General features: G+C 38.2%; 1 protein-coding gene across 1 annotated transcript; it reads left to right on the top strand.

Annotated features, from left to right (window-relative positions):
- Nucleotides 1-8176: 8176 nt before the first annotated feature.
- On the top strand, nt 8177-12287 carry LOC104954194 (nucleolar GTP-binding protein 1; the record flags this gene model as incomplete). Its single annotated transcript, XM_010781272.1, has 7 exons — nt 8177-8284; nt 9914-10084; nt 10195-10298; nt 10689-10825; nt 11264-11364; nt 11492-11584; nt 12096-12287. Coding segments are annotated over exons 1-7 (846 nt in total), but the record flags the coding sequence as incomplete, so codon positions are not given.
- Between the last annotated feature and the right edge of the window lie 833 nt (nt 12288-13120).

The following is a 13120-nucleotide window of genomic DNA, read 5'->3' as shown; positions in this document are numbered from 1 at the left end:
TTTATGGAAATGCTTTTATTTTGAAGGAGAGGTAGCGCTGTTGACAGGAAGTTGTTGTTGCTATGGAAACAACGTGAAGGAGATTAACGGAGAAAAGTAATATCTACATATAAAGACGGAGAAAGTAAACGATAACGTTTATGGTTAAGTGTTAGCACCCCCCGAAGAGGCACAAGCTCTTACGTTGATATTGGAGATTTCAATAAATTCAATTTGAAAAAAAAAACGGGGGAAAAACAAAAAAAAAATTGAAACCTGAATAGTACTCCAACTAACGAATATTCGGGTACAGCCCTACTGTTGTGAGATAAACTCAACAAAAAAAACTGTTTGTCCGCTGAACTGTACATTAAACTTGCGTGACCTTCACACCATGGCTCAGCATTTAACTGAGCTGAAGTGATATACTGCTGAGGTTCTGCAGAATGCATGTGAAGGTTGGGTCCAAGACTTCTGAAAGAAAGTTATTCAACGACTACTTGGCAGAGAGGAGTCTTTTGTAAAAAGAAACTGAGCATCTGATCTAATCTCTGTCGGGGTTTGCAGCAGAGGAGGATGTGCATGGCATTTCTTTGTGTGATTCAGAAACTCTATCCATCTACAGTTATGTAAAAGCTCTGTAAACTAGTTTCTCTTTTATTGGTCACTTAACAAAGAGTTATATCCTTTTAAATGAGTCACGCAAACTCTGGGTGTAGGACGTTTTCTGTCACATAACTTGCTGGATTATTGCACTATTTCATAATTGTTGTATTTACTTGCACTATTTTTTCTGTTTTATTGTGTTGCACTGTTGGAGGAGCCCGTGAGCTAAGATTTTCATCGTCATAACTACACTGTAGCTAAGTATGTATGACAAATAAAAGCCTTGAACCTTGAGATATTTCAGAATTCACAGTATTGCTTTTAAAAAACCAAGTTGTTCCTCTTGTAATCTGAAACTCCAACGGTGTATTGATGCCTGCCTTTCACCACAATGCAACAACAGATTAACATAACATGATTATTAAGTTACCACCTCTTACAGACACACCAAATCTACCATGCAAAACCTAAAACCACGATAGTCTAAGTAACAAAGTCTTTGTGTCTATATACACATTTCAAGATTCACAGTATTGCTTTAAAGAAGTGGTTCCTCTTGTAATCTGAAACTCCAACAGTGTTAACATAAGATGATTGTCAAGTTGTTTGAGTGACCGCCTCTTACAGACATATGCAATCTACCAAGCTGTAAAAACAACAACGATATTCTGAGTAACACAGCCTTGGTATTTATGTTAAATGAGGCGTAGGGCAATCATAAGACAACATACAGTCTGACCTGATAAACACTGTATAAAAAGACTAACCCCGGTCACAGTACATGTCATTTCCTCTACAAATCCAGTGAGTCAATCATCACGTCTAGACCTGAACCAAAACACACTCCTCCTGCACTGCCTCCTCTCCCGCGCGCAGAATCACAAGAGATGATTTATCACGCAAATAAGCCGGTTCGTGAAAAATGCAACAGGGGGCCAAGGGAGTTTATTTTTAGTCCGTGGGTTACCCGCTGGTGGAGGACGGTCACCAGGCGTCTTACATGTCAATGAAGGGGGGGTGGACACACACTGAACCACCATCTGCACCCATGTATCTATTATTACAATGAGCAGTGTTTCATTGCACTGTGCAGCATGTCATGTTACATTCCATGTTTAGCTTCTTCTATTTCCCTTGTAAATAGTTAGCTTCTCCTGCATGACTGAACAGTGCCAGATCTACACTGTAGCTACTGTACATGACAATAAAGCCTTTGACCGTCCGAGCACTGAACCACCAGTATTTGCATCCATGTATCTGTTATGACAATGTTTCCCTTCGTGCCTGTTGTGCGATCGTGATGTGTGATTGTGTCTATCATCCTTTCTTTATAACTAATTCTGCGGATGTATTGTGATTTTAAAAAAAGGTGTCCATTATCATCTGCTGGATAATTAGCAATGTTGGCTAAAGTTGCCCCATTTCCTGTTGTTTGTGACAGTTGATAAATGGGGACAATGAGCAGTGTTTCATTTCACTGTACAGCGTTTCATGTTACATTCCATTTTTAGCTTATTCTATTTGTATATAGTTAGCTTCTCCTGCATGATTAACAATTGCCATATCTACACTGAAGCTACTGTACATGACAATAAAGCTTTGTTTGAACGTCCCAGAAAGGCCTCAGATGTGTTTGAATCAACTTTACAAGTCTGACACCACTGCAACTTCTACTAGAGACGCAATGCAGGCGTATTTAGAAGCTGACAGGAGAGCAAACACTCTGCAGCTCACATGCCATGCCCATGCAACAAAGACCCTCCTGCGTCGCTAGGCAGTCCAGCTTCATGGGAGCAAAGTACGGGACAAATGTGGGTAATAAATCAACACGGCATTTCACCCATAAACACACCATCATGCTATGTTTTTTAAAGTTAACACTGGGGGGGGGGAGCAGCAGATCCATGTCTGGTTGGCTGGCTTGGAGAAGCATCAAATGAAAGATGGCGACCTCCCGCGGATTCCCCAACCCCCGAAACAAGCAAGCTCATTTAAGATTAAGACCAACTTTTAGATTAAGGGGAAATGTAGTTTTTCACTGGTGTTAGTATACAAATACACACACATGCTTTCTCCGGTTGTACAACCCAGAACAATGTGCACATCAGCTGCTCTGCACAAGTGTAATGCATATACTATCCAATGCAGATATGTGTCTGTAGTTTATTTCTATATACTCTGTAGCCTAGAGATATTGTAGAGTGTAGAGTATTAAAACGTATTCGGTCATTTCTTTATACTAAGTATTATCTTGATACTCTCGTGCTATATCTCTTTTCTCTGTGAATTTGCATATATTTGGTCTTAATGTTTTATTTTACTCGGGTCGTATTGTATCTTTTGAATATGTTTAACTTGTGTGAACTGCTTGAAAACACCGCTGCTGTGATCAATTAATAGCACAATTTGGGATCGATAAAGTATCTTGTGAGGTGTGTGGCGCAGTGGGATGTGCGTTGGTGTTGGGATCAGGGGGTCACAGGTTCAAACCCCACTGCAGTCAGCATGTCGTTGTGTCCCTGAGACACTTCACCCCAAATTGCTCTGTGGGGATTGTCCACAGTATTGAGTATGTAAGTTGCTTTGGATAAAAGCCTCTAACAAGTAACATGTAATGTAATGTATCGATGCACAAACAGAACAAAGGTAAAAGCAGTGTTTCAACAGGGCCTCGCAGTTTGTTTGTGCCACTATTTACAACTATGACACGACAATAAGTCTTAAAAACTGTTTCTTTTACCACATTTCTGTCAAAATCCTGTGGCCCTATGCTTAAACCCTGGCAAATATAGTTTCATGTGGCAGTAATGTAATAAAATGACGTTGTAAATGTTATCAGTAAAGTACAGCTATTGAGAAAAAAGTACAAATGGGTTACATATCCACATGTTTTCGGTACAAAGCTTATATGTACACATCCCATTATTAGAATACGAGTTGTTTTTTAGGGCTTTTTATGATTGTGGCCCAGGTTCAAATGATTTGTTAGAGACTTAATTGAAAGGTAATCCAATGGAATAAACTAGGGTTACGGGTTCATTTATTTTATAGGTTTTTCTATTTTATTATCATACCTTTTACCTCCTGTGTGCCCTAAGCTGTTATATCATGTTATTCTGCTAAAAGGTTTAACGTGTGGCCCGATGTGAAATTCTGGTTCTCTTTTAAATTGTGATGTTGTTGTTAAAGTACGTTCAGCTGCACCTGGTGTATGAGAAAATAGAGTTATCAGAAACTAAATTATTATCTATTGTATAGTTTTTTATGTTGTATTATCATGCCTTTTACCTCCTGGTTCCCCTAAACTGTTAAACTGTCATATTGTGTTGTTATGCTGCATGTGCTAAGAGTTTTTATCCCCTTGTTTTTAGGACTTTTTCACTTTGTTGCCCGGTTTAAAACACCTCTCCATCAATCAGAATGTATTGGTCCGATCTGATCGAACAGACTAATCTACTACACTTCTAAGAAACCCAAAAGCATTGTTTTTAACAGTTGGTACCACTAATTACAACTTTGACATTTACATTAAAGTGATTAATGGACACTAGAATTGTTAATGGAGCACTAACAAAAAGAGGCCAGTCATCAGGTGCCCTTGCAGTGCCACTTGTGATGCCTTAAAAACAAAAGGTTCATTTAAAACTACCTATTTATTTACGGAAGCGGATGAAGGGCCACATTATAAATAAAAAATGTTTTGGATGTGACAAGGTGTTTTCAAAAAGTGTAGGTTTTTTTTAAGTCCCAATTTCTCTGAGAATTTTTCATTGTTGATAATCATATTCTAATCTGAGAATTGGCCAATATCATGTATGCTGTTGTACAGAATCAGAATTCCTTGTAAATTGAATATTTTGACCAAAAATAATTCAACAAAAAATGAGTTCTGAAGAAAAGTCAGAATTCTGAAAACATTTATTTATTTTTCTTTGACGTTTTTTTGTGTGAAAATCTACAAAATTCTGATTTTTTTTCCTCAGACTTCATTAAAGTCATATCCCACATTTTGTTTTTAAACAGTTTATTTGACTCACCTGTCAACTCTGCACGGCAATGCAAACACTCTGATGGAAGTAGTAGCAGCTGATGGTGGACTGCGGCCTTCAGTTAGCTTCCAGGCTAAATACGCAGGGTATTAAAGCTAGCAGGCTATATCGAGCACGCTAGCTAGGAAGCAACCGGCTTACCAGCTCTAAACCTCCCCACAAATACTCTTCAAAAGTCAGGATGATAACTCCACGACTAGGTACAAGTGCATTGACAAAAAAAAGATGCCCCCTCCTTAAAAAACTGTCTGCAAAAACGTTCTCCGACCACCGCTAGTTAGCTTTGAGGCTAGCTAAGAGTTAGCTAGGAGGCTAACTAGCTTTCCTTATCAACTTTTGTGCAGATAATAAATGTGAAGCCGGGGATTAAATTCCACACGATTTAAACAGCAGGACGTTTTGGGTAATAGGGGAAGTCAAAAGAAACTGTGAAGAAATATCCCGAAAGCGAGGAATAAAGCGATGCTCGTCTCAAAGCTTCCGATCGATCAGACAGTCCGTAGAGAGAGGGGGGGGCGGAATAATGGAGCCGTTTCCTTTCCCTTTCGTGTGCAGAACAAAGATCGTCTCTGCTGTTGTTATAGTTTGAGTTCTCAAAAAGAGGCCAGTCATTGGGTTCATCTTCCAGGCCACTTATGATGCATTAATAACAAAAATTGGGTTTAAATCTAGCTATGTATTCATGGATTAGTGTTAGGACAACATGAGATTTTTTTTTGCATTTGACTAAAAGGAAAAGGAAAAATTGAAGTTCTGGAAAAAACTGAGTTCTGAAAAAAAATTTATCTTAGAAGTCAGAACTTTTCATGTTAATCTAATCTTCTTCTGTAAATAAATAGCTAGTTTTAAATTAACCTTATGTTTTTAAGGTAGCATAAGGGACTCATGTGGCCCTAGTCCTCTTCTGCATTTATTGACCATTTAGCAACTTTGAATATTGAGTTCTGAAGAAAAATCTGAATTCTGAAAACATTTTTTTCTTTTTCTCCAAGAATTCATTCTGACATTAAAGTCTGAATTGTGTTATTTTTACTTTTGGTCACCTCTCTCATGTGGCCCTAGTCCTCTTCGGCATTTATTGATTACTTAGCTACTTTTAATATTGTTTTCTGACTGTTTTTTCTAAACAGAACACTAACTAATGGACCCATAGATGGATTACAGTCAGAACTGGTTTACAAGGTACAGGCTGAGGGGCAAACAGTGATGGGCAGTGAGGACACCCAAAGTAAGAGACATGTTTATACAAATATATAAGAAAATATAAGACACACAAAACCGTCCTATTGTTCCTGTTGCCCTTTGCTTACATCCTGACAAATCTAGTTACATGCAGAGGTGGGAGAAGTACTCACAATCTTGTGCTTGATTAAAAGGACCAGTACTCAGATTTTGTGCTTGAGTAAAAGTAGAAGCACTCAGATCTTGTACTCTAGTAAAAGTAGAAGGACTCAGATCTTGTACTCTAGTAAAAGTAGAAGCACTCAGATCTTGTACTCTAGTAAAAGTAGAAGGACTCAGATATAGTACTTGAGTAAAAGTAGAAGGTCTCAGATATAGCCTAGTACTTGAGTAAAAGTATAAGTACTCAGATCTTGTACTTGAGTAAAAGTAATAGTACCAGAGTGTAGGAATACTCTGTTACAGTAAAAGTCCTGCATTCAAAATGTTACTCAAGTAAAAGTAGAAAAGTATTATCATCAAAATATAGTTAAAGTAACGACAGTAAAAGTAGTCATTGTGCAGATTGGTCCATTTCAGAATAATATATATGATGTGTTTTATATTGATTGATCATGAAAGTGTTCTCAAAGCTGGTAAAGGTGCAGCTAGTTTGAATGACTTTGTAAACTGCTGGGTAGCTTGTGGATTTACTCCAGGTGGAACTAAAGTCTGATTTAACACTTGATTATATTTCACATCATTCATCCACATCTGTAAAGTCACTAAAGGGATTAAATACATGTAGTGGAGCTAAAGCCATGATGCAAAAAAACCTTTATTTTTTGTCATATTGTTTGTACACCATTGTAAAAAATTACCTTATTTCTAAAGTACTCTTTACAACCTGTAAACAATTGACAGATTTGTGTACGTCAAAGATGAATTCATCAGAGTGAGACCTCTTCGTTTTTCCTCTTCTCTGGTGCAGCACTGACCCTGAAGCTGTCACACAGTGTAGAAGCCCCGCCCCTTTCTCACAGCGGAGCGTCCTTATTGGTCGAGACTGGCAATGGGCGCACGCGGAGCCACTCGTGACCGCTGGTAGTGGGCGTGGCCTAAAGACACAGGAGCTCGCTGATTGGCTGCTTTCTTCATCTCCGCGGATCACAACAAATATGGACTGCAGATAGTTCCGGGTGACATTTTACTACTTACTTTTTCAGACTGTCAACAAACGACATAAAATGACTTAAAACCACAAATGAATAACTGATACTTGTTATAACGAGTTTTAACTCATACATGTTAGTCGTCTGAGCTCTGTTGTTGTCCAAAAACTATTAATAACACGTTAATGAGTCACACCGCCCCAATTACTCACTGGAGCACAAAATGTAGATTAGTCCATCGCTTAAAATAGTCCTCAACAAATGGACTAGGATAGATGTTCCCAACACTTTCAGATCATATTTCCAAAATGGGCTGGATCAAATCTCCAAATGACCAATTCCCTCTGCAGATACCAATAATGTAAAGACCACATTTCCTATATTGTGATTCCCTTTATCTGGTGCAGTCTAAAACAAGTCCTGAAATAACTAACAATTATATAATGTTTTGTTCGATTAAGAGATCATAAGATATTATTTACCCAATGCAAAACAAGCTTGTCAAGACTAAACACCTAAAAATACAAGTTACACAGGCGACGAAAGTTATATGCTTTTCAATAATAAAATGGTAATAAATGGCTTTATGAAATTGATAGATTTGTTAATTAAGTTTTGGCATTGCTCTCTTAGAAAACAGTTAACATGATAATTTTCTTTGTGGAAATACAAGAACATTTTATTTAAACTGTTTTAGAGAGTTTTCTTTCTTTCTGTTGACGTGTTTTTATTATTTTCTATGCACTATTTGTTTCAATGATGTTAATTAAATACATAAAAACCCTGTCTTTATAATGCAATGCAGTTAAACCACAGCACAAACTACATGTATTCATCATCATGTTTGGTTGTATGAGCTGGGGAACAAATGAACTGTATTTTTGAATAAAATGTAGTTATAAAGACAATGAATATAAATAGAAAACAATGTAACATTCATAACATCTGAAGAAACAGATACAAATCATGTTTATCTATTTTAATATGACAGATCTGTACGATATTGTGCAGGCATTAATTAATGAATTGATGTAATTATTTATTTTAATTTGTATTTATTATTATTATTATGTATTTCATTTGTTTATGAATTATATTTCTAAATAATTTCTAACAGTAATGTGACGTTTTTGTTCATGTAGTACCTGCAGTTGGCCGTTAGAGGGCGATGTTCGGAAAAACTCACCATCGTGTTTTTCAGCGTCTTTTCCGGTTTTAACGGAACGGTCCTTTCCCCTAGCGTCAGCGGACCCCAACGTGTCCGACAAAATGTCGCTTTATAATTTCAAGAAGATTATGGTGGTTCCCACCGCAAAGGTACGTTTTATTCCTCATGTTTAGCCTGTTAAAAGAAAGCTTTTTCTCCGGCTGTGTTTCTGAGTGTTGAGAAGCAGAGGAAGATGTAAAAAACATGGAGGTTCTCTTCGGAGGATAAACACGTGTCGAGCTGCTGGAAAGAGACAGTTTCCATACAACGTTAATTATGTGTTTTTTAAATTGGTGTTCAAAAGAGGAAAGGGTTTTGAGGGATAACACAGTGAATCTGGACATAATTAAGAACATAAAAGGCTGTTTCTGTCCTGTTAATGACATGCGATTCACCAAACTCCATTTAATAATGGAGTTAATTCTGGATATTGGACAGTTTTTTCCTATAAAAAGGGAAACTTTATCATATAAACTTTGTTGTCATTGCACAGAGTACAAGTACTAGGACAACGCAATGTGGTTAGCATCCAACCAGAAGTGTGTTTTTATATATACACGTGACAGTATTTACATTAAGAACAGAATAATCATTACAAACAGCGGTGTAGAAAATGAATACACTATTACAATTGTATAAATAAGACAGTATAATACCGACACAATACAGAGTAAAAAGGAATATATTATGGACTGTTTGTTATTTTGAAATACTAAGAATAAATCTGAGTAGGCCATATAGTTCTGACAGATTTATAAATACAGAGAAGTGCAAAAAGCAGCATAAATCAAGCTGTTCACTTCCATTTAAATACCCTGTCCATATTGGGAGTTGTGGTCCTATAAGTTAGGCTGACAACAAAATAAATGCCTTTTGATTTATTACTTGTATGCCGAATTGACAAGTAGACTTGGTTTATTCATATCAGTGATTTAAAATATTGTTGTGACGTTTCTGATTTGGCTGACAATTAATTTTACATTAAATTGAATGATTTGTTAATGAAGTTCGGCATTGCTCTCTTGGAAAACAGTTAATATGATTTTTCTTTGTGGAAATGCAAAATAATTGCATGTTTTTAATGAATATATGTTAAGTAGTTGTTGTTGTTGTTGTTGTGCATGCTTCAGTATTGATATATATGCTATACAAATAATTGATTCCCCGATTAAGAGATAATACAAGAAAATCGCGTGTTTTTGTGAATACATGTTAAGCAGCTGTAGTTGTGCATGCTTCAGTATCTATATGTGGTGTGTAAATAATTGATTACTTGATTAAGAGATCACAAGGTATGATTTATGATTCCATAAGGGGGTCAATAAAGGTTCATTTTAATTTACCCAAGGGAAAAGGTGGTTATTGGTCTCTTGGAAAACAGTTAACATGATGATTCTCTGAGGAAATACAAGAAAAATAACGTGTTCTTGTGGATACATGTTAAGCAGCTGTTCTGTATCTATATGTGGTGTGTAAATAATTGATTACTTGATTTAGAGATCACAGGGTATGATTTGGATGAGTGATTCCATTAGCGGGTCAATAAAGGTTCATTTAATTGACAAAAGGAGTAAGGCAGTGAAGACCTTAAACCAAAAAAAAGTTACACAACCTTCTAATGATACTCATCTTGGGCATAACATGAATGAATGGCTTGTTAATCTGGCTTCAGATAAAGACAATAATAAAAAGTTATGTCCAATCATTTCTAACCTTGCATACTGTGTTTCTCTCTGCAGGATTTCATCGACATCACTTTATCCAAAACTCAAAGGAAGACCCCCACTGTGGTGCACAAGCACTACCAGATCCACCGCATCCGTCACTTTTACATGCGAAAGGTGAAGTTCACGCAGCAGAGCTACCATGACCGCCTCTCGCAGATCCTCACCGACTTCCCCAAGCTCGACGTAAGTCAAGAAGCTCTCGCATTCATTCTAAATAACCATCTTTCCTATTGTGTCTGGACACGTATAAAAGGTAGTTTGTGAAATGTGATCATTTGCCATTTTCTCTTCAGGACATCCATCCGTTCTACGCCGACCTGATGAACGTGCTGTACGACAAAGACCATTACAAGTTGGCTTTGGGACAGATAAACATCGCCAAGAACTTGATTGATAAGTAAGTTTGTCTTAAATGTTATCCTTTTTAGTTTTGCATGTTGTTGCATATAGTTAATGTCCTTGTTTACATGGTCCGCTGCCAAAAACAGTACATTTCCCGCCCTGCTGCTTCAAACAAGACCCTAAGCAACTGAGGTTTTACAAGTTGGTCTGATTGAGGGACCAGGGATCGTAAAGGTGGCCTAACATCACATGATGCCAATCCAGATGTTTCCCTTTAGTTATCCTTAATGGAGATCTGGCAGAATATAGTTTGTTTAGTTTGGACACTTTTGTTTACTTTTCTGTATGCACCACGACACCAAGTCAAATTCCTCGTACGTGTCAACCTACCTGGTAATAAACCAGTTTCTGATTCTAACTGTTTGTTTGTGTTTAACCCCCCCAGTGTTGCCAAAGACTACGTGCGTCTGATGAAGTACGGAGACTCTCTGTACCGGTGTAAACAGCTGAAGAGAGCGGCGCTGGGTCGCATGTGCACCATCGTGAAGAGACAGAAGTCCAGTCTGGAGTATCTGGAGCAAGGTAACAGAGGACTCATGTCATGTTTCTGAAACACTGTCACTGGGGCGGTTTAGAGACAATGCAATATCATTTTGAAGTTTATTTGGTAGATTCGAATTCTGCTTTAATTTCACCTGTTTTTGTGGCGTATTTATAAACTTGAAGCTTCATAATATACTTAATAATACTTTCTGGAAGTCTTGCAGAGGAGACTAGAAACAAGTGGATTTTTAATGAGATTTAATGCATAAAATACAACTAATAATTATTCTGAGATTAGATTAGAGTACTTAAATCATCCCTCTTGTCATAGCGCATGTTAACAGGCATTTTGCACAAGTAAAAAATTCAGGTACATTTTAATAAAATAACAGATTTTAGTGCTTTTCATGATTCTGTTTGTAATACTTTGAGCTGTCTTTTAACATGTCATAATCACACATCTCCCCTCCTCTCCAGTGCGCCAGCATCTGTCCCGTCTGCCGAGCATCGACCCGAACACGAGGACGCTGCTTCTGTGCGGATACCCCAACGTGGGAAAATCCAGCTTCATCAACAAGGTAAACAACTCATGTTTTTGTCAACATGTCCATGAGTCTGTTAAATCCATGCTCTCCATTGGTTCCAGCTCCTGGACGCTCCATCTCTAAGTGAAGTTAACACGGTGTAAATGTTGTCTCCCGTCAGGTGACCAGAGCAGATGTGGATGTGCAGCCGTACGCCTTCACCACCAAGTCTCTGTTTGTGGGGCACATGGACTACAGATACCTCCGCTGGCAGGTAACGCCCTGCAGCTCTTACTGTTTCACCTCAACTGTTATTTACTCTATCCTTTACTTCCTCGTGACTTTGCTTTGGACGCGCTCTAACTCATGGGGCTAACAATTACACCATTTGATCAATTAGCTGATTAGGTCTATAAAATGTGAGTCCATCCCAGTTTGACGAAGACCAAGCGCATGTCTTTAGTTGTCTAGATATCTAGCTCAATGTCAGATTGAAAAATGTAAAGTAGGACTTTTCATTTTAGCGTCTCAAAAATACATTTTCTGCATGAAACTGAATCGACAAATAATCAGCAACTCTGACTACTTTTAAATCCAGGCTGAAGACTTTTCTTGCCGCTGCTTTTAATTGAACTTTTCACATCTCACACTGCTCTGTAACTAGTATTCAAAAAGTGTTTTTTAAATGCCATTTTATAATATGTCCCTTAAAGTCTTTCATCGTAAAGCACTTTGAATCGCCTTGTGTTGAAAGGTGCTATATAAATAAACGTGCCTTGCCTTAGGTGGTGGACACCCCTGGGATCCTGGACCACCCTCTGGAGAACAGGAACACCATCGAGATGCAGGCCATCACAGCTCTTGCTCACCTTAGAGCCGCCGTCCTTTACGTGATGGACGTCTCTGAGCAGTGCGGACACAACCTGCAGCAGCAGCTGGATCTCTTCAACAGCATCCGGCCGCTGTTCGCCAACAAGGTCAGACTTCTATCTATATAGATCTATAGATCTGAACAGAGGACAGCTCTTTTGCTCAACAGCAAGTGGCAGAGACGTCCAAAGTCAACTCTACTGTCAATCTTTCAGTTTGTGTGTACAGACGGAGAGATCGAAATACCTTTCCCAAAATATGAACATATATAAAAATATGTATTTTATATAAAATACATATTTTTACATATATTTGTATTTTGGGAAACGGTATTTCACTTTCAATATCTTTCATATCTTTGATAAATGTACATTAGTGCAAGACGGCTAATGTTGAAAGGAAACGGGAAGGATAAAGGAAAATAAAGGAACTACAGCACGGTCACATGACTTCACGTCACCACCGCTAAGCTAAAGGTGGCTAATGTAGGGCTATAAAGGAACTACAGCACGGTCACATGACTTCACGTCACCACCGCTAAGCTAAAGGTGGCTAATGTAGGGCTATAAAGGAACTACAGCACGGTCACATGACTTCACATAAAGGAACTACAGCACGGTCACATGACTTCACGTCACCACCGCTAAGCTAAAGGTGGCTAATGTAGGGCTATAAAGGAACTACAGCACGGTCACATGACTTCACGTCACCACCGCTAAGCTAAAGGTGGCTAATGTAGGGCTATAAAGGAACTACAGCACGGTCACATGACTTCACGTCACCACCGCTAAGCTAAAGGTGGCTAATGTAGGGCTATAAAGGAACTACAGCACGGTCACATGACTTCACATCACCACCGCTAAGCTAAAGGAGGNGTGAAGCCTCCTTTAGCTTAGCGGTGGTGATGTGAAGTCATGTGACCGTGCTGTAGTTCCTTTAT

The sequence above is a fragment of the Notothenia coriiceps genome, unplaced genomic scaffold, assembly GCF_000735185.1.
Source record: "Notothenia coriiceps isolate Sejong01 unplaced genomic scaffold, NC01 NC01_scaffold00022966, whole genome shotgun sequence".
Taxonomy (NCBI): domain Eukaryota; kingdom Metazoa; phylum Chordata; class Actinopteri; order Perciformes; family Nototheniidae; genus Notothenia; species Notothenia coriiceps.
Note: the sequence above shows the minus strand (reverse complement) of the source record. Positions and strands in the feature narration are given on the sequence as shown.